Here is a 22,845-nt window from a genome sequence, read left to right on the forward strand (position 1 = left end):
TCACGCCCGGTACTCACAGTTTTACTTCTGCCAGTATCTCGTCTCCTACCTTCCAAACTTTACAGAAGCTCTCCTGCGAAACTTGCAGAACTAGCACTCCTGAAAGAAAGGATATTGCGGAGACATGGCTTAGCCACAGCCTGGGGGATGTTTCCAGAATGAGATTTTCACTCTGCAGCGGAGTGTGTGCTGATATGAAACTTCCTCGCAGATTAAAACTGTGTGCCCGACCGAGACTCGAACTCGGGACCTTTGCCTTTCGCGGGCAAGTGCTCTACCAAACTGAGCTACCGAAGCACGACTCACGCCCGGTACTCACAGCTTTACTTCTGCCAGTATCTCGTCTCCTACCTTCCAAACTTTACAGAAGCTCTCCTGCGAAACTTGCAGAACTAGCACTCCTGAAAGAAAGGATAATGCGGAGACATGGCTTAGCCACAGCCTGGGGGATGTTTCCAGAATGAGATTTTCACTCTGCAGCGGAGTGTGCGCTGATATGAAACTTCCTGGCAGATTAAAACTGTGTGCCCGACCGAGACTCGAACTCGGGACCTTTGCCTTTCGCGGGCAAGTGCTCTACCATCTGAGCTACCGAAGCACGACTCACGCCCGGTACTCACAGCTTTACTTCTGCCAGTATCTCGTCTCCTACCTTCCAAACTTTACAGAAGCTCTCCTGCGAAACTTGCAGAACTAGCACTCCTGAAAGAAAGGATAATGCGGATACATGGCTTAGCCACAGCCTGGGGGATGTTTCCAGAATGAGATTTTCACTCTGCAGCGGTAGAGCACTTGCCCGCGAAAGGCAAAGGTCCCGAGTTCGAGTCTCGGTCGGGCACACAGTTTTAATCTGCCAGGAAGTTTCATATCAGCGCACACTCCGCTGCAGATTGAAAATCTCATTCTGGACTTATATTATGGCCTATCAGTCTGCTCGAAGTATATGAAAACAAGTTGATGACGTCATTATAGACCTCAATGCTGCTAAAAAAGGGAAGTTTTATGGCCATTCACAGTGTGCGAGTTTTGCAACTGTTCTTGATCTTTTACGACTGGCTAGCGCAGTTCATTTACAGCCACGGGACACGTGGATCTTCGCACACGTCTGGAAAGAGACGCTATGGCGTCTTCTATGACGTCAGCTGCCTGATCGTCTTGAATTCGTGGTTTTGTTCACTCATGGCCGCGTCCTCTATCGCCGTTCCAAGTGAGGTCGGGTATTTTTAAGAAGGTGGATTCGTTTTCGGGGTGGACAGGGGCTCATATCCCCTCCTGGTCATCCACTTTTATGTTTTCCACAACTTCCATAAGCCGCTCGTAAAATTATGGATTGACGCCACTGAGAGGGCACGGTCGTCATACTTTCCCATTCCGATATTCTAGACCAGTTGTTATCTACATCTACATTTCTACTCCGCAAGCCACCCAACAGTGTGTGCCGGAGGACACTTTACGTGCCACTGTCATTACCTCCCTATCCTGTTCCAGTCGCGTATGGTTCGCGGGAAGAACAACTGCCGGAATGCCTCCGTGCGCTCTCGAATCTCTAATTTTACATTCGTGATCTCCTCGGGAGGTATAAGTAGGGGGAAGCAATATATTCGATACCTCATCCAGAAATGCACCCTCTCGAAACCTGGACAGCAAGCTACACCGCGATGCAGAGCGCCTCACTTGCAGAGTCTGCCACTTGAGTTTGCTAAACATCTCCGTAACGCTATCACGCTTACCAAATAACCCTGTGACGAAACGCGCCGCTCTTCTTTGGATCTTCTCTATCTCCGCTGTCAACCCGACCTAGTACGGATCCCACACTGATGAGCAATACTCAAGTATAGGTCGAACGAGTGTTTTGTAAGCCACCTCCTTTGTTCATAGACTACATTTTCTAAGGACTCTCCCAATGAATCTCAACCTGGCACCCGCCTTACCAACAATTTTATATGATCATTCCACTTCAAATCGTTCCGTACGCATACTCCCAGACATTCTACAAAAGTAACTGCTACCAGTGTTTGTTCTGCTATCATATAATCATACAATAAAGGATCCTTCTTTCTATGTATTCGCAATACACTACATTGGTCTATGTTAAGGGTCAGTTGCCACTCCCTGCACCAAGTGCCTATCCGCTGCACATCTTCCTGCATTTCGCTGCAATTTTCTAATGCTGCAACTTCTGTGTATACTACAGCATCATCCGCGTAAAGCCGCATGGAACTTCCGACACTATTTACTACGTCATTTATATATATTGTGAAAAGCAATGGTCCCATAACACTCCCCTGTGGCACGCCAGAGGTTAGTTTAACGTCTGTAGACGCCTCTCCATTGAGAACAACTGCTGTATTCTGTTTGCTAAAAACTATTCAATCCAGCCACAGAGCCGGTCTGATATTCCGTAGGCTCTTACTTTGTTTATCAGGCGACAGTGCGGAACTGTATCGAACGCCTTCCGGATGTCAAGGAAAATAGCATCTACCTGGGAGCCTGTATCTAATATTTTCTGTGTCTCATGAACAAATAAAGCGAGTTGGGTCTCACACGATCGCTGTTTCCGGAATCCATGTTGATTCCTACAGAGTAGATTCTGGGTTTCCAGAAATGACATGATACGCGAGCAAGAAACAGGTTCTAAAACTCTACAACAGATCGATGTCAGACCAGAAATATGCTTATTCGAAGAGGACAAATCACAGACAGGTCAGACATATCCTAACATTTCAAATTGTACTTGAGAATGGCTACAATGCTGAAATCATGATAGTGCAATAAAATAAAATACATTAAAAGAAAGAACAAGTAACAGTCAAATGATGGAAATTTATTTCGAAAAATTCTATATGAGTGGTCCCCCACGAAGGACAGATCGTTAATGGAATCTCCCCATTGCCCCTCATCCATAATTCGCAGCATGTCACATCAGATAGCGCAAGCTGAGTTTCGGGCGAATGATGCTTTCTAAAACCATGCTGATTCTCAGATATAAGGTAATTTCTTACATTCGGATACAGAATATGTTTAAGGATGCTACAGCAAACCAATGTTAGGTATATTGGTCTGTAATTTTTCGGATCCGCTCTTTTATTCTTCGTATACTTGGGAATCGCATGCGCTTTTTTCCATTCGCTTGGGGCTTTGCGCTGGGAGAGAGATTCGCGATAAATGCAAGATAAGTAAGGAGCCAATCTGCATCTGCATCTACATCTACATGGATACTCCGCAAATAATATTTAAGAGCCTGGCAGAGGGTTCATCGAACGACCTTCTCAATTCTCTATTATTCCCATCTCGTACAGCGTGCGGAAAGAATGAACACCTATATCTTTCCGTACCAGCTCTGATTTCCCTTATTTTATCCTGGTGATCGTTCCGCCTTATGTAGGTCAGTGTCAACAAAATATTTTCGCATTCGGAGGAGGAAGTTGGTGATTCGAATTTTGTGAGAAGATTTCGTCGCAACGAAAAACGCCTTTCTTTTAATAATGTGCATCAAAAATCCTGTATCATTTCTGTGACAATCTCTCCCATATTTCGCGATAATACAAAACGTTCTGCCTTTCTTTGAACTTTTTCGATGTACTCTGTCCTACCTGGTAAGGATCCCACACTGCGCAGCAGTTTTCTAAAAGAGGACGGACAAGCGTAGTGTAGCAGTCTCCTTAGTATAGTGCCCTTTATAACAACGAACTGAGATCCCGTCCTGACGTGGCCGACTGAATTGCTTTCAACTCATTCAGTTGTTGCTCTACGGCAAGGATGCCTACAATGTGTCGTCCATACAGGAGTCTGGTCGATTTTCAAACCACGCTATTTTGTTACATTTACGTGCGTGAACGATTTCTCAAACGTGAAATGTAATATCTGGGGACGGAAATCGGAAGTACTCTTTCGAAGGCTTCATTTTCCTTAAGCGATTTGGAGAAATCACGAAATCATGGCTCTCCAGCCGGTGATTTGAACCTCGTCCTCCCAAATACGTGTCCATTGTTTTAGCATTCTTACGGTTTTACAGCAATGCTTGTGTCCTCTCCAAAAATATCTCTGTCTCCTGTTTCAAATGGAATGGCAGATCACTAATAATATTGGGTCCACGACGGAGCCCTGTGGAACGTCCATTTCCCTTTATCCCACTAAAATGTTGTGGCGCCCGTATTTTTGTTATTCGAACATCGTTGTGTAACTTTTTGCATCCTGCTTGAACCTCTGCCTCTTGCTGTCCTTTATGACAAACGAAAGTCAGTAATGACCTTGGATGTGTTGACAGAAATGATCGGTCATTAACAAAGTGTTTTCCCAGGTAAAGCGCCTCGGGGTCTCAGTAGGCGCCACAGAGGATTCCCTGCTTCCGGAAGTCTACATGTCGTCGACCTCAACCCGTACAAGTCTGTGTGAACAACACACGACTGGGCGTCATAATGGGCCACGTATCGTGGCGTTAGAGCAAGTCTTCCAAAACAGACATATTAAATTCACGGACAATATATCTGTCGCAGTACAGTGGAATTCTTTGTACGAGGGTTGAAACTTAAATAGTGGCAACTATTTAGTCGCAACCGATACGAAAGTGTCACATGTTTGCAACTGTTACTGTCCTTCACTGTAGTCACCAGCGTTGTGTTCAACCCGTTGCTAGCGATGTGGAAGGCGTAGTATACCGTTAGCAGAGCCTCTTATGTTGATCCTGCGTATGGAGCGGGCTAAAGTTATGGTGATTTTCGTGTACGACTGTGATGGTGTTATCCTAACGCATTACGTTCCTCCACAGCAGACCGTCAATGCACAGTATTACTGTTCGTTTTTGCAGCATCACTTGCGACCAGCTTTGCGAAAGCAGCGGCGACACTTTGCGCAACCCACCCATCATTTTGCACGACAATGCGCGGGCGCATACGGCGCAAGCTGTGGCTGCCCTGCTTGGTCGATGGGACTGGGAAGTACTGTACCATCCACCATACTCCCCGGACGTAAGTCCTCGTTACTTTGATTTCATTCCGAAGATGAAGGAACCACTTCGTGGCATTCGCTTCAGAACTGTTCCAGAGATTCGACAGACAGTAGACGGCTCCATTCGCACCATCAACAGAACAGGCTCTGCTAACGGTATACTACACCTTCCACATCGCTGGCAACAGGTTCTACAATACGCTGGTGACTACTTCGAAGCACAGTCACAGGTGCAAACATGTAAGTCTTTTGTATCGATTGTGAATAAATAGTTACCACTATTTAAGTTCCAACTCTCGTATTTGGGAATTTTATGGCAGTCACTGCATGTAGCACATACATTACAGCATTGCCCTATGTGTTGTTGTTGTTGTGGTCTTCAGTCCTCTGACTGGTTTGATGCAGCTCTCCATGCTACTCTATCCTGTGCAAGCTTCATCATCTCCCAGTACCTACTGCAACCTACATCCTTCTGAATCTGCTTAGTGTATTCATCTCTTGGTCTCCCTCTACGATTTTTACCCTCCACGCTGCCCTCCAATGCTAAATTTGTGATCCCTTGATGCCTCAAAACATGTCCTACCAACCGATCCCTTCTTCTAGTCAAGTTGTACCACAAACTTCTCTTCTCCCCAATCCTATTCAATACCTCCTCATTAGTTACGTGATCTACCCATCTAATCTTCAGCATTCTTCTGTAGCACCACATTTCGAAAGCTTCTATTCTCTTCCTGTCCAAACTAGTTATCGTCCATGTTTCACTTCCATATATGGCTATGCTCCATACAAATACTTTCAGAAACGACTTCCTGACACTTAAATCTATACTCGATGATAACAAATTTCTCTTCTTCAGAAACGCTTTCCTTGCCATTGCCAGTCTACATTTTATATCCTCTATACTTCCACCATCATCAGTTATTTTGCTCCCCAAATAGCAAAACTCCTTTACTACTTTAAGTGTCTTATATCCTAATCTAATTCCCTCCGTGTCACCTGAAATTCGACTACATTCCATTATCCTCGTTTTGCTTTTGTTGATGTTCATCTTATATCCTCCTTTCAAGACACTGTCCATTCCGTTCAACTTCTCTTCCAAGTCCTTTGCTGTCTCTGACAGAATTACAATGTCATCGGCGAACCTCAAAGTTTTTACTTCTTCTCCATGAATTTTAATACCTACTCCAAATTTTTCTTTTGTTTCCTTTACTGCTTGCTCAATATACAGATTGAATAACATCGGGGAGAGGCTACAACCCTGTCTTACTCCCTTCCCAACCACTGCTTCCCTTTCATGCCCCTCGACTCTTATAACTGCCACCTGGTTTCTGTACAATTTGTAAATAGCCTTTCGCTCCCTGTATTTTACCCCTGCCACCTTCAGAATTTGAAAGAGAGTATTCCAGTTAACATTGTCAAAAGCTTTTCTAAGTCTACAAATGCTAGAAACGTAGGTTTGCCTTTTCTTAATCTTTCTTCTAAGATAAGTCGTAAGGTTAGTATTGCCTCACGTGTCCCAACATTTCTACGGAATCCAAACTGATATTCCCCGAGGTCGGCTTCTACTAGTTTTTCCATTCGTCTACAGAATTGGCGTTAGTATTTTGCAGCTGTGGCTTATTAAACTGATTGTTCGGTAATTTTCACATCTGTCAACACCTGCTTTCTTTGGGATTGGAATTATTATATTCTTCTTGAAGTCTGAGGGTATTTCGCCTGTCTCATACATCTTGCTCACCAGATGGTAGAGTTTTGTCATGACTGGCTCTCCCAAGGCCATCAGTAGTTCTAATGGAATGTTGTCTATTCCCAGGGCCTTGTTTCGACTCAGGTCTTTCAGTGCTCTGTCAAACTCTTCACGCAGTATCTTATCTCCAATTTCGTCTTTATCTACATCCTCTTCCATTTCCATAATATTGTCCTCAAGTACATCGCTCTTGTATAAACCCTCTATATACTCCTTCCACCTTTCTGCCTTCCCTTCTTTGCTTAGAACTGGTTTGCCCTATATGAACCACTAATGTATGCCAATATTGTTAGCCAAATGATTCTAACGTAGAGCTAAAGGGGAAGGCGGAAGAGAGCGATAAACCTTAGTGTAGTAAGGATTAATATCCAAGCCTCATCTGTCGTGTTTTCGCACTGGTGCTAAATAATTCCACATGAGTTTTACGAAATTAGTGTGCACTGCCTGAAAAGGGTTAGTAGGAGTGCATCTGGGAAGATGACGTCGATTTTGAGCCAATGACGGCATATGCCACCTGGGGGATAGGAGGGGACTGATAGTGGTTTGAAAGTCGTCCACCAACAGATAGTGTAGTTGCAAAGCTGCCGTAGCACCATTTGTATCTACCCTTTAATGGAGAATTCTGACAGCCAGACTCGTGCTACTGAGACGCACTCATGCTTCCTACAGCCACCTGAGCGACTTTGAAAGGGGTCGAGTTGCGGCATTGCGAGCGATGAGATGGTCCTTTCGGATAACTGGAACAAAGTTGGATGCGCTGCGTGGGTTGTGTGACGATCCTGGCATCAGTGGTCACGTCAACCTTCTTCTTCATACGTGGGACTTCGGGAGGGCAGGAAAAGGTGTGAACGGGGCCTAATCAGTTACCGTTGCTTGCACAGTAAACTCGTAGACTTCATTTAAGGAAATAAATTCTTTAAACAATCATTTTAAAAAAAATTGTAACACAGGCTACACTGGCGGCTGAAGGCCTTATTACGAAAGAATTCAAAATTATTTGTCGGCTGAAGGCCACAAGCAATAGGAGTAATTTAAACAAATATTATTTTGAAACAATTGACACAATCAGACCAAATAAAGAATGGAGTGATTCACAGACAGTGCTCTAAGGATCTACCTGAGAAAAGTCCCTACAGCTGCGTAAGTGGTGAGTTAGGCAACGAAGAGTTATGTTCACTTAACAGGATGACAACTCAAATTAGGGACAGCTTAAACGCCGACCAGCACACTCGCTAAATCCACCTAAGATGCGATAACTAAGACCACGGTAGAATAACAGTTAACACCGTCAAAAGACGAGCATTTGATTACACAAGTTGGTTCCACCAAATCTTAGGACTCAGACAGGGTTAAGACCAAACTGCCTATTCAAAATCTGACTAGATGCACATGGAACCGCAAAAGACAATTCCACTAACAACTCAAACAATGCCAAAAAATGGTTCAAATGGCTCTGAGCACCATGGGACTTAACTTCTGAGGTCATCAGTCCCCTAGAACTTCGAACTACTTAAACCTAACCAACCTAATGACATCACACACATCCATGCCCGAAGCAGGATTCGAACCTGCGACCGTAGCGGTCGCGCGGTTCCAGACTGTAGCGCCTAGAACCGCTCGGCCATCCCGGCTGTCAAACAATGCTAAAAGAGTCACTATACAACAACAAGACGAATTGGACGTAGACATGGACGCTAAGAACACAGGAGCGGTCGAAAGACCAGATACACGTCGTCCACTGAGACGACCGACCGAACGACCAACCATCGGTCGTTGCCAATCAAGTCAGGCAATGGTAACGTCGGAGTATAAAGCCGCCAACAGACAGCTTGATGGCATGAGGTCACTTCGACGGACACACACACACACACACACACACACACACACACACACACACACACACAAGTGAAAGGTGCACTACTCAAATATAACGATCCATTCAACTTACTCGCTGAATCCGGACCGCAGCGTGGTCGTGCACTCTCACGACCACACCCTTCCATCGGGCAGTGCAAATATCGCAAGCTCCCTCGGCGAGTACTGGCGCTGTCGGACCTCACTTCTCCTCGGTCCCAACTCAACCCCGACACACCCGACCCGGAAAATTCTTCACGTCCTTCCAAAGATAGTACGGGTATTAGATATCGATAAACGCCGGTCGGGGTGGCCGAGCGGTTCTAGGCGCTACAGTCTGGAACCACGCGACCGCTACGGTCGCAGGTTCGAATCCTGCCTCGAGCATGGCTGTGTGTGATGTCCTTAGGTTAGTTAGGTTTAAGTAGTTCTAAGTTCTAGGGGACTGATGACCTCAGAAGTTAAGTCCCATAGTGCTCAGACCCATTTGAACCATATCGACAAACGCTGCTGCTGCCACTCGCGGACAGACAACGCTAGCAAACGTAGTTGGGCTGGTTGGGTTGTTTTGGGGGAAGAGACCAAACAGCGAGGTCATCGGGCTAGGGAAGGACGGGAAGGAAATCGGCCGTGCCCTGTCAAAGGAACCATCCCGGCATTTGCCTGGAGAGATTTAGGGAAATCACGGAAAACTTAAATCAGGATGGCCAGACGCGGGATTGAACCGTGGTCCTCCCAAATACGAGTCCAGTGTGCTCACGAGTGAGCAAACGTAGTGGCTCCAGTAGCCAGAAGAAGAGAACAAGACGCCACTACCCCTATTACACGATGGCAACCTACCAACGGCATACAAAGCGGGCCGCACTCGGCTCAGTTGTCACACCTGTAGACGTGGTTCTGAACGTCCAGGCAGCACAGGCGGGCGCCAGGATCGTTTTATTCGAAGGGCAGCAGTGGCAGATCGTCCTCCTACCACAGTACCGGTAAGAGGGCTTGTGAGCCCAGATGTGTCAACACCAAATATTGTTAACCAGTTATTAGCAGTGGGACTTTTTCTTTTTCACTAGCTGCTTATATTTTATGACCCACCGTCTAATTTCTTATGGTGGGTCGTATGTTGCCACTTAGCCTCTGTGACTGGGTCCGGAGTGACTGAAAGAAGTAACACCACCCCGGCTCCCGTCCCCACTTACACCGTTGCCCGTGTCCCGCCACGTGGAGGCGGGCTCTATTTGTTTACATCCATTTGATATCTTTTTTTGTGCAGCATTAGAAAAACTTATAACTAATACAAAATCAAGTAAGATATTAATAAACAAAACGAAATTAAATATTTAGAAAGAAGGAAGGGAGAGGACTGAATAGAGGAGGGATAGGTATAATATTGCCCGTCACCTGGTTGTGGGCGGCGGCCCGGGTCTTGGAATGACCCTCAAGACGCTGGCCGTCGCTCACCATTCCTTTAACAACTACCATCCTAAAAACTAACTTAACTAGAAGAGATTAGAGTACGTTAAAGCCAGAAACTAAGACTAAGATCTCCGTGTCCAGCCTGCTAAACTATTTACGATATACTTTAGAGAGGTAACTGATTTTGTGCTTGGCTCAAAGTTTCTAATGAAAGGGTACTTGTGGTAAATGTAATAATATAATGACGCTAACGGTTTGTGTTGAGCCTACAAGGCTCCTAGTAGAGTACATCAGGCGCAAGCACCTCCCGGCCCCGCCGACAACACAGCCTGAACGGTGGTTTTCCCCGATCTAAGGTATCCGTCGGGTTGGGCTCAAAAGAGAGGGACCACAATTAAGATCCTTCCATCCAGACTGTGCGCTGCCTCTTAACGGAAGGCGTAGGTCCCTTGAAGAGGTTGAAACGTCCCCTTTTGAACAATTTTTTACAACTGTGCTTAAACTGACGCACAATATTTTTGTTAGCGCAACGCAATCTGACTTTCAAAATTCTCTACAAGAGAATGGCCCTGACTAACATTAACCTGTACTTTTCAGAAATCACTTACAAAAATCTTGGTTACTCCCACTACTGCAATACAGCAAGCGCCACTACTGCCAGCTAAATAAAAGATTCAAACTATGGAAGGCACTAACTACTGATAGGGATAGTTAGCAAATGAAAGATATTAATAGAGAACAAACAATGTATTTACCTTGATATCATGACAAATTACAAAACTCCACCATCTCTCTCCCCACATCCACCACTGCTGGCGGCTCACCTCCAACTGCCCAGCGCTACGCGCTGTTCACAGCCAGCTGCCTAACACTACAATGGTTGAGTATTACAACAATGCAAAGCAGCCACAGACTGCACACGGCACAGCCGGTGATTTTCATACTGAGGTGGCGTTACCAATAAAAAAACCTAAACAGCCTACTTACAAGGTACCCAGCTTTAAGCTCTCATTAGACATGGAGATGCTGTTAACTGTGGGACTACGGGCACGCACTATTTAAGCCCGTCTTCCACTCGACGTGCAATGCTGGACTGGTGGCATCAGAGAATCACTTGGAAGATGGAATGCCGCCCCGTGGTCTTCGCTGATGAAAGCAGATTCCACCTGTACGCAAGTGATGGTCGTTTGCGTCCATGACATAGACCTGGTGAGCACTGTCTCGTAGCGTGCATTCATCCAAGACACTCCAGGCCTTAGAGTCTGGGGTGCGATGAGCTACCGTCTCTTTGGCGCTTCTCGAGGGGAAGCCAAACACCACTCGATTCGTGCAAGAATATTGTTAGGCCCGTTCGTTTACCGTTGTTGCAAAAGGACGGTGTGTGTTATTCCAACAGGATAACGTTCGCCCACACGCTGCCCGTGAAACTCTACGTGTTCTGCAAGGCGTGCAGTAACTTTCCCGGCTAGCGCCTTGTCCGGACCTGTCCCCAGTCGAACAAGTGTTGGATATGATGTAACGAGAAGTGACTCTTGCGACTCGTCAACCAACAACTCTTACGGAAATGCAACAACTCGAGCAGACGTGGCATAACATATCCCAGGACAGTACTGGCGATATGTACGATAGACTGGACGCTAGAGCCAGCGCCTACATTGGTACCCGTGGATGCTGCACCACATACTAATATGGGTGTTCCCGCATGGGTCGATAGCTGGTACCTAAGAACCGTTTGCACTATTGATCTGAAAATTTATTCATTCCATGTACTCTATACGCATTGTTGCAATAACAAATCGTGGGGGAACTGTAAACCACAGCACACTTTTTTTCGGAGTGTGTTTATGATCTTGCCTTTCAATTTAACCAAGAATACACATCAAGAAAAGTTTTGGATTATCTCGGTTCCGAGAGTTTTGGAACCTGTACGGAAAACTGCTTATGAAAACCACACATTGCATGTTGTACCACGATACAGCGAGACCTACAGAGGTGGTGGTCCAGATTGCGATACACACTGGTAACTTTCATACCCAGTAGCACGTCCTCTTGCATTGATGCATGCCTGTATTCGTCGTGGCATAATATCCACAAGTTCATCAAGGAACTGTTGGTCCAGATTGTCCCACTCCTCAACGGCGATTCGGCGTAGAGTGGTCGGTGTGTCACGTCGTCCATAAACAGCCATTTTCAATCTATGCCAGGCATTTTCAATAGGGTTCTGGTCTGGCCACTCTAGTCGAGCGATGTCGTTATCCTCAAGGAAGTCATTCACAAGATGTGCACGATGGGGGCGCGAATTGTCGTCCATGAAGACGAATGCCTCGCCAATATGCTGCCGATATGGCTGCACTACCGGTCAGAGCATGGCATTCACGTATCGTACAGTCGTTACGGCGCCTTCCATGACCACCAACGGCGTACGTCGGGCCCACGCAGTGCCACCCCAAAACAACGGGAAACCTCCACCTAGCTGCACTCGCTGAACAATGTGTCTAAGGGGTTCAGCCTGACCGGGTTGCCTCCAAACACGTCTTCGACGATTGTCTGGCTGAAGGCATCTGCGACATTCATCGGTGAAGAAAACGTGATGCCGATCCTGAGCGGTCTATTGGCATTTTGTTTGGCCCATCTGTACTGCGCTGCATGGTGTCATGGCTGCAAAGATGGACCTCGCCGTGGACGTCGGGAGCGAAGTTGCGCATCATGCAGCCTACTGCGCACAGTTTGCGTCATAACACGGTGTCCTGTGGCTGCACGAGAAGCATTATTTAACATGGTGGCATTTCTGTCAGGGTTCCTCCGAGCCATAATCCGTAGGTAGCAGTCATTCGCTGCAGTAGTAGCCGTTGGCCGGCCTGAACGAGGCGTGTCATCGACAGTTCGGGTCTCTTTGTATCTCCTCCATGTCCGAACAACATCGCTTTGGTTCACTCCGAGACGCCTGGACACTTCCCTCGTTGAGAGACCTTCCTGGCACAACATAACAATGCGGACGCGATCGAACCGCGGTGTTGACTGTCTAGGCATGGTTGAACTACAGACAACACGAGCCGTGTACCTCCTTCCAGGTGGAATGACTTGAACTGATAGACTGTCGCACCCCTCCGTCTAATAGGCGCTGCTCATGTGTGGTTGTTTACATCTTTGGGCGATTTTAGTGACATCTCTAAAAAGTCAAAGGAAAACGGGATGATACAAAACTTTTTTTGGTTGTGTATATGCAAAATATGCTCTTGTTGGTTAGCACTTCCTTCTGCTGACCCGTCAATTGTGGAACGTCGGTTAGGACCTCGTATTAGTACCCTTTGGAGGTCTAAGATATCCTCTGTAGGAAGTGACTATTGAAACAGCGGACTCTTAATACTCAGCTCGCTCAATTTGTTCATGAGATATAAATTGCACAAGATAGCTGCGCCAAGCTGACGCCCTGTGACTAGACTTTAGGGAAGCGTTGAAATAAATGACTGAATTCTACCTAACGAACTGTAATTCGATGCAAACGGTTGCTTTATTAGTTTGGCCTTCCGAGGACCATATGAAGAAAGTGTCCTCTCGTTTATTTACTCCTTTCTTTATTTACAGTGGTTTTTCGTTCTTTCCACATGGTGTTCCCTTCTTTCTTCTGTTCATATGGCGCTTGTCGTTTTCTTCTCCTGTAACCCCTTGAAGCTTTATACTTTTACTCTGAACATTTGTCTTTTTTCAATTTCTTTCTGTGTTACTGTCATTGGTATCAAGTCTGGTCTATCTTGTTTGATTTACGTCATTTGCATTTTTAAGTTTCTCGCCAAACAACTTATAAATTATTTATGGCTATTTTTTCTCCTGTAGACTATTTAGATATCCATACATTACAACTCTTCTTTTTCATTGTGTCTACTTATTTTATGATATCCTTTATTTCCATTTCCCACTGTCGTATTTTGGTCTCAAGGTTTTATTGACAATTTTACTTCCCCTTTTTTTTCTATTTCCTCTAATTGTTTGGCTCTACTTAACGAAAGGTATTCTGAAGCATAAAGGTATTTGGGGCTACTAACAGTGTTAAGTGTCTGTTTTGCATTTACGCATAAAGATTTCTTGTTATACGAGTTTTTTGTTAACTGTAAAGTCGCTCCCGTTTTCCTTGCCTTTGCAGTAAGCTTCTTTATCCAAAGCATTCAGTTGTTTTATTCCATCTAGATATTTGAATTTTGTGACCTTTCTAATTCTTCAATTTTCAGTTGCATCTGTTACATCTGTCATACTCTGTTTTTTTTTCAAAGATAGGCTGGCTTTTGAAACTGTCTCTGCTTTGTTGCATCTTCTATAGATTCCACTAAGATGGGGAAACAGTCTGCAAAAATCAGTCAATCAAATTTTACACTATCATTTGATGATCTCATTCTAGGCATCAAATTAATTATCCCCTTGTTAGGTAATAATTTAGTATTGGAGGGCAGCGTGGAGGGCAAAAACGGTAGAGGGAGACCAAGAGATGGATACACTACGTAGATTCAGAAGGATGTAGGCTGCAGTAGGTACTGGGAGATGAAGAGGCTTGCACTGGATAGAGTAGCATGGAGAGCTTCATCAAACCAGTCTGGTCTGAAGACCACAACAACAACAAGTATTATTGTTAAAGTCGTATGTGTGATGTTTGCAATGGGGGAGGTACTGTAACATACTACGTTCTCGCTCCCCCCACCCAGTCCCACACACCCCACAGGACCGTACCGTGTGCCTGCTGAATGAAGACATTCCAGAAGGTCTGGGTCAACAGCAGCGGCGGATTGCGGTGTTCACTTCCCGGCTACCGCGCTGGTATATTTCAGCGGCCAGGCCGGCTTTAATGACATCGCCGGCTGCTCCGAGACCGCCGTAAAGCTTATCAGCAGCAGCGGCAGAGGCCGTGCGCTCGCGATACGCCCAGTGGAGCCGGGGCGGGCGTTCGCCGTCCACCGCGTCAGCCATGCGTGTCCGGCAGCGAGCTCTCCGCCGGGTTCCCAGCTGGCCGGCATTATGCGCGCGGCGCGGCTGCGTTTCGTAACTCGGACACGTCCGCAGGTGCAGCGGCGTCGCTGTGAGAACGGGCCGGGTCTTCCCGCCGCCGCCGCCGCCGCCGCCGCTGTCCTGGTTGGAGGTCACCCGCGGTTTCCGTGTTTTGCTGCGGCGAGCGCTCCCGGCCGATCTCTCGCCAGTGCCCCGGGCGACGCCGGCCAGTCAGCTGTTGAGCCGCCGCTAGGGACGGACGTCTCTCCCGCGGCCCACACCGCGCCACGCCTCAGACCAGCTGACTGCCTCGCCGCACAGTGGTCAGTCGCCCGCCGAGCCGCGCTCCACCGCGCCTGTGGTGTCGTACTGCGTGTCGCTGACGTCTGCGGAACCCGACGCAACCATGTGAGTACCAGCCTCATTCTGCAGATCCACTGTACTTGTGTCAACTATTCTCCACCAGCTTAGCTGGGTGGGACCGTGCTCGCCTGCCATACAAGCGGGCCCGGGTTCTATTCCTGGCGGGGTTGGAGAGTTTCTCCGCTCGAGGATTGGGTGTTGTGTTATCATTTCATCCCCATCAGCGGGCGCAAGTCCCCCAATGTGGCGTCGAATGAAGTAAGACATGCAGTTGGCGGACGAACTTACCTGAATAGGGGCCTCCCAGCCACCGATGCCATACGCTCATTTCCATTTTTTTTTGTGACACCTGTTGACACTGGATGGTACTTTACCTGAAGTTCACTACCAGACCTGTCCTGTGACAGGCTGGGAGTCTGGTAGCCCCCCCCCCCCCCCAAATCTCCACACTGCTCCTCCTCCACCACCTAAATCTTGGTTCTGGCGACCATAGCACAGCTTGACTTTTAGTCCGCAGCTCGTGGTTTAGTGGCTAGTGTTGCAGCCTCTGGATTACGTTGTCCCGGGTTCGATGCCTGGCCCGATTTGGGATTTTCTCTGCCCAGTACTTCATGTTTGGGTTGTCATCACCATTCGTGAAAGTGGCTACATAAAACTGTGTAAAGAGTGGGACTTGGTACAGGTGGTGATGACCACGGAGTGCCTCACAAACCGATCATCATCATCATCATCATCATCATCATCATCATCATCAACATCAACTTGACTTTTAGATTATTCTACAAGGTGACATCTCCACCCAAATCTTGGTTCTGGCGACCAAACTGTTCATAGCACAGCTTGACTTTTTGTCGTCAGCTCGTAGTTTATTGGCTAGCGTTGCAGCCTCTGGATTACGTTGTCCAAGGTTCAATGCCTGGCCCAGTTGGGGATTTTTCTCTGCCTGGTACTGCGTGTTTGTGTTGTCCATCACCATTCGTGAATGTGGCTACACAGCACTGTGTAAAGAGTGGGACTTCGTACAGGTGGTGATGACTGCGGAGTTGAGTGCCTCACAAACCGATCATCATCATCATCATCATCATCATCAACATCAACTTGACTTTTAGATTATTCTACAAGGTGACGTCTCCACCCAAATCTTGGTTCTGGCGAGCAAACTATTTATTGCACAGCTTGACTTTTAGTCCGCAGCTCGTGGTTTAGTGGCTAGAGTTGCAGCCTCTGGATTACTTTGTTCTGGGTTCGATGCCTGGCCCGGTTGGGGATTTTCTCTCTCCGGTACTGCGTGTTTGGGTTGTCCTTATCACCATTCGTGAATGTGGCTACATTGGACTAAAGATTGGGACTTTGTACGGGTGGTGATGACAGCACAGTTGAGTGCCTCACAAACCGATCATCATGAACTTGGCTTATAGATTATTCTACAAGGTGACATACTGGTGGTGAATCATCAGTTTCTTCTGCGTCGTTCCCACCGCCTCAGCCGGCCTCTGTGGACGAGCGGTTCTAGGCGCTTCAGTCCGGAACCGCGCTGTTGCTATGGTCGCAGGTTCGAATCCTGCCTCGGGCATGGATGTGTGTGATGTCCTTAGGTTAGTTAGGTTTGAATAGTTCTAAGTCTAGGGGACTGACGACCTCAGATGTTAAGTCCCATTGTGCTTAGAGCCATTTGAACCACCGCCTCAATAAATTTGAAGAATCATTTCAAACTTGGTTTCACATAAAGCGTATTCATATTTTAGCCCAGCAAAAGTCTTTAGTGTGCAAAAGCGTGTAATAAGACGCGTTTGTGGTGTAAATTCAAGAACATCATGTATAAATCTGTCCAAGGAACTTTGTTTTGTAACCACTGCTTCTAGGTGCTTTAATCCCTTAGTGAAACCTGTAGCAAGTAGTTCGCCTCTGTTTCCAACCAATAGCTTAATACACAATATCAATGCCAGAAATAAGAACAATCTACATTAAGGCATAATATCACTTACTTTGGTCAGAAAAGGAGTTCAGAATATTCAGGAACACAGACTTTCAATGAAATAACGGTAACCAATAAATACTTGGTTTGGGATACAGTAAAGTTTAAACAGCGTTTGAAAGATTTTATGATAGCCAACTCTTTCTCCTCTATAGACGAATATCTAAACTGGGACTATTAGGGCGGCTTGAATAATAACACCTCTTAGATTTCAGTTTTGACAGCACTTGGTCACAACAGTCAAAATTTTTTTTGGCTCTGAGCACTAGGAGCCTTAACATCTGAGGTCATCAGTCCCCTAAAACTTAGAACCTAAGGACATCACACACATCCATGCCCGAGGCAGGATTCGAACCTACGACCGTAGCGGTCGCGCGGTTCCAGACTGAAGCGCCTAGAACCGGCCGGCTTTGTTTTCTGTGTATCATAAATTTATTAAAAGTGCGTAATTATGTTTCATTCTGACAGCATATTAATTCTGTAAATATTAGCAGTTCCACTTTAATGTATTCACGCATTTTGCCACTCTTGTGACAAATGATCTGGGTAGTCGGTATTATATAAGGACGTTTTATGTTTTTGAGTTTAGGTTTTCTTGAGTTGTTCCGCAACCACGAAAATGATCTCATTTTTGGGTCTATGGAATGAAAACCGATCCTAGTGTAATCTAACGACGCTTTTCCACCAGAGTGTGCATTTTCTTTTACTTTTTTATTTTTTTCTTATTTTTCACGCTACCGACTTCAGGACCATTAAGTGTGGTAGGAAATGTGCAATATGAGGGTGTTTGACAACAGTGCTTTGCACAATTATGCATCGTACGCGATTCTTAAATTACTTGCAGCGATATAGCCATTTTGGTACTAGAGACACACTGGAGAATAGGCAGAAAAAGAAACTGGTAATGCGAAAAATAAAAAAGGAAATTATACACAGTCTGGTGGTGGATTCGCAAAGTAGGCCAATCTTATGGGGCGCAGTATTACACTGGTCTGCAGCATAGCTTAAATTGAAAAGTGTCAGTTAGGTGTTGGATTCGTGATGCCCCAACGTGTATACGAAATATATGGTTACGGAGTCATCTGTAGCGTTGCTTTAGATCTAAGTTACTTATAATGATCTCATTACTACACACACACACACACATCAGTGCAATAGGAGCAGTTGGCCACCTAAAGGAATTAATGGTGACCAACTCCTTCTACTTGACTGATGAATTTTCCAGTATAAACAACGTGTGTGTGTGTGTGTGTGTGTGTGTGTGTGTGTGTGTGTGTGTGTTTTTACTAATAAAATGATGCGAATATTTGTGCAATTTGACTTCTGTCTACAGACGTACTGAGCTGTAGTGAATCCCAACTTCTGTATTAAACTGGAGCATGCCAGTTTGATCTCCACTTGTGAAAGCAAACGAATTTTTCATAACACTAGTATGAATGTACTTCACTGCGCTTCCCATACGTAGATACGTGTACTTCCCCGCCTAGTCCCCCCCCCCCCCTCTCCCTCACACCTTCCGGTCATCGATTTATACAAATTCTCCCACTAATGTCTAATATATTACGAAACGGATATTCACATTTGGCGAATCCATATTGACGTCAACTGGTCATGACAAATGTAAATTTGTGAAATTTTGTGCTGGACCGGGGCACGAACCCATGTATCCTGATCGCGGAAAGCTGGAAATCCGGTTTCGAGTCCTGGCTTGCAACAAATCGTTATTTGTCACAAACAGATGACGTCAATCCAGATTCGCAAAATGCGAATCCATTTCGCAATAACTGGAAATTAGAAATTTGTGGTAAGGTCTTATGGGACCAAACTGCTAAGGTCATCGGTCCCTAAGCTTACGCACTACTTAATCGAACTTAAACTAACTCATGCTAAGGAAGACACACACACACCCATGCCCGAGGGAGGACTCGAACCTCCGACTGGGGGAGCCGCCCGTACCGTGGCAAGACGTCCTGAACCGAGCGGCTACCCCGGGCGGCTGCAGTAATTACCTTAGTTTTAATCGTCAGAACAGTGTCCGTACCTTCAGACAGGCATGCCTGTCTGAACAACATTGTAATGTGAAGACAGAAACGGCCGGCCGGAGTGGCCGAGCGGTTCTAGGCGCTACAGTCTAGAATCGCGCGATCGCTACGGTCGCAGGTTCGAATCCTGCCTCGGGCATGGATGTGTGTGATGTCCTTAGGTTGGTTAGGTTTAAGTATTTCTAAGTTCTAGGGGACTCATGACCTCAGATGTTAAGTCCCAAAGTGCTCAGAGCCACTTGTACCATTTGTACCAAAGTATAACACTTAGATGTAACTTCCTGGAAGATTAAAACTGTGTGCCGGACAGACTCACGAACCTCGGGACCTTTTATTTTTGTGGCCAAGTGCTGTACCATTGAACTACCCTAGCACACTCACGACCTATCGTTACAGCTTTACTTCTACTAGTACCTCATTTCCTACCACATCTGCGCAATATGCTTTACTCCAGAAGTGCTAGTTTTGAAAGCTTCACAGGAGTGCTTGGGTGAAGTTTGGAAGGTAGGAGATGAGGTACTGGCAGAAAGTAAAGCTGTGAGGAGAGGTCGTGAGTCGTGGCTGGGTAGCTCAGTGGCAGAGGACTTATTTGGGATGAGCAAAGGTCCCGAGTTCGAGTCTCTGTCCGGACAGTGCTGTAATCTGCCAAAAAGTTTCATATCAGCGTACATTTCAGTGCAGAGTGAAAATCTCATTCTAGAGATGTAGATGTATACAGCTGACAGAGAAAGAACCTTGAAATCATTGATGCTCAGAGGTGTAATGAACATCGTGAAAGTGTTGTTCTGCTGTCGTCAGTGACGTCATCATCAGGATGTATTTTACTTCTTTTAATGGAAGTTGTATTGACAGACTGATCTGCGTAATCACCTGAGGTTAAGGCTGGAGAGCGCTAGTTTACCTGCGACTTTCTGAAGCTATCGAATGTGTCCCAAAAACTAAACTTTTGTTGTTGTTGTTACATCGACGTTTCCATGACAGACTGAATCACAGTGTAGGTCAACAATTAAACTGAAACGTGGTTTCTTAACTGTGAGCTGGTAAAGTAAACGGAAGTGACAAAACCTTCATTTTAAAAGAAAAAAAATATTTATTGAAATAAGACAGTCATGGTTGCAAAACCTTTTTTATTTACAGAAGGTGGTGCGTTTCGCCCTTTTGGGGCTTCATCAGATTGGCCTAGGGGTGAAAAAATGACGCTAGTCGGAGTACGCAGATTAAAATGGGGAAATGAAGTTAATATGAAAACACGAAATCGGCAAAGTTCCAGGCTGTGAAGACGCCTCTATAGTTAAACATAACAGTGAATTAAAGTAAAAATTAATGTTGAAAACAAACGTTCGTCCACTAATGCCCACGTATGGCATTAAGATAAAATTTTGTAAGGAACCATCGTCCTAATGCCAAGTGTTGAACCTGGAACCAAGAATACAATGCAAGGTTTAGGTAGATTGTACCACATGAGGCCGTCAATGGACGAATGTTGGTTTGCCACTGTTATGGTTAACTGTAGAGACTGTCTCACTTCAAGAAATTCGTAACCGGTTGCTGTGCCAGTCGCCCAGAACGGAATGAAACTAATCTTTTTTAAAAAAATATTTCTGGCTTTGGAGTGATCTGTAGCAAAACTAGATGTTTTGAACAAGCAGGAAGGTGATAAGTTTCTTTTTAAATTCATTTGTCCTGAGGTACATCCACATCGTATCCCGCTGACTACGAGGGGTTACGAAGTGGTTGAATGTGATTTTGAAAAGCCAACGAATGTCTCACCATAATACGTTGCGGATTCCGAAGATATATTTACGTCTCTGCTGAAAAAGAACCGTGTTTTTCTTCTGAGTCGCACGTACCGCTGCAAGACACAGTATTATCAAAAGCAGAGGAAAAGTTCCTACAATTATATGCCCGGAAACCAGTACCTGTTGAGATACGGGCAGAAGATCTGCAGTTCATAGTTTGAATTTCCTTCAGTCATGAGGCACGATTCACAAGGCATTCTACGTCTACGTGGATACTCTGCAAATCAAGTTCAGGAAAAACGAACATCTGTATCTTTCCGTGAGAGTACTGATTTCCCTTATGGTCGTTATTCCATACGTAGGTCGGCATCAACAAAATGTTTTCACATTCGGAAGAGAAAGTTGGTATTGAAATTTCGTGAGAAGATTCCGCCATGATGAAAAAATCTGTTTAAAGACACTCCCTCCCCTATTTCTCGATACTGCAAAATTTGCTGCCCTTCTTTGAACTTTTTCAATGTACTCCGTCAATCTTATCTGGTAAGAATCCGATAACGCGCAGCAGTGCTCTAAAAGAGGACGGACAAGCGTAGTGTAGGCGGTCTCTTTAGTAGATCTGTTACATATGCTGTGTTCTGCCAATAAAACGGTCTTTGGCTCGCCTTACTCACCTCATTTTCTGTGTCTGCTTTCCAATTCCAGTTGTTCGTAATTGTAATCCTTAGGCATTTAGTTGAATTTCCAGTCTTTAGAATTTACTGGTTTATCGTGTAGCCGGAGTTTAGCGGATTCCCTTTAGCACTCATGTGGATGACCTCACACTTTCATTATTTAGGGTCAATTTCCAATTTTTTCACCCTACAGATACCTTTCCTAAATCGTTTTGCAATTTGTTTTGATCTTCTGATGACTTTACTGGACGATAAACGACAACTTCATCTGCAAACAACCTATGACGGCTGCACAGATTGTCTCCTAAACCGTTTATTTAGATAAGGAACATCAGAACGCCTATAACACTACCTTGAGGTACGCCAGAAATCACTTACGTTTCACTCGATGACTTTCCTTCAATTACTACGAAATGTGACCTCTCTGACAGGAAATTACGAATCTAGTCACGTAACTCAGATGATATTCCAAAAGTCACAATTTGACTACAAGTCGCTTGTATGGTACAGTGTTAAAAGTTTTCAGGAAATGTACAAATAAGGAATCAATTTGAAATCCCTTGTCTATAGCACCCAACAGTTCGTGCGAGTAAAGAGCTAGTTCCGTTTCACAAGAATGATGTTTTCTAAATCCGTGTTGACTGTGGCTCAACAGCCCGTTCTCTCCGAGGATTGCATAGTAAACCCTTTTCTGCGCAGATGTGAATCCTCGAGCAATTACGGAGCTGGGGCGCAGTATCTCTTGAGCACCAGTGCGTGCGTAAGAATTGTTATTGGCGGTGACATTCGTAGTGGCATACACCTTGCCAAAGAGATTAGCAGGTGCTGTGTATCACAGATTTCTGGTAGGTAGATTAGCTGCGCTGCTGGGACACGTTACCTTTGCAGAAAGACGACGACTGTGCCATGGGACACCACCCCATTTTCTTCGGATCGTGGGATACTGCCACAGTTGCAACGTTCCATGGGCGATGGATTGGTCGAGGTGGCGCTCTAACATGGCCTTCCCGTTCACCGGCCCTAAATCCGTTGGATTACTGGCTATAGAGATATTTAAAGGCAATTGTACATTTCCCACCCGTCGACAATGTGCAGTCCTAATAGGAATGTGCAACCAATGCAT

At 45.6% G+C, this 22,845-nt stretch overlaps 1 protein-coding gene across 1 annotated transcript in view; it reads left to right on the top strand.

Moving 5' to 3' along the window:
- Positions 1 to 15,162: 15,162 nt before the first annotated feature.
- LOC126215177 (leucine-rich repeat-containing protein 15-like) overlaps positions 15,163 to 22,845 on the top strand; it is a 202,403-nt gene continuing 194,720 nt past the window's right edge. The window contains exon 1 of the mRNA XM_049941843.1: positions 15,163 to 15,340. Within this exon, the coding sequence (XP_049797800.1) occupies positions 15,339 to 15,340 (2 nt within the window). The 5' untranslated portion in view covers positions 15,163 to 15,338. The remainder of the gene's footprint in view (positions 15,341 to 22,845) is intronic.

The sequence above is a fragment of the Schistocerca nitens genome, chromosome 12, assembly GCF_023898315.1.
Source record: "Schistocerca nitens isolate TAMUIC-IGC-003100 chromosome 12, iqSchNite1.1, whole genome shotgun sequence".
Classification (NCBI taxonomy): domain Eukaryota; kingdom Metazoa; phylum Arthropoda; class Insecta; order Orthoptera; family Acrididae; genus Schistocerca; species Schistocerca nitens.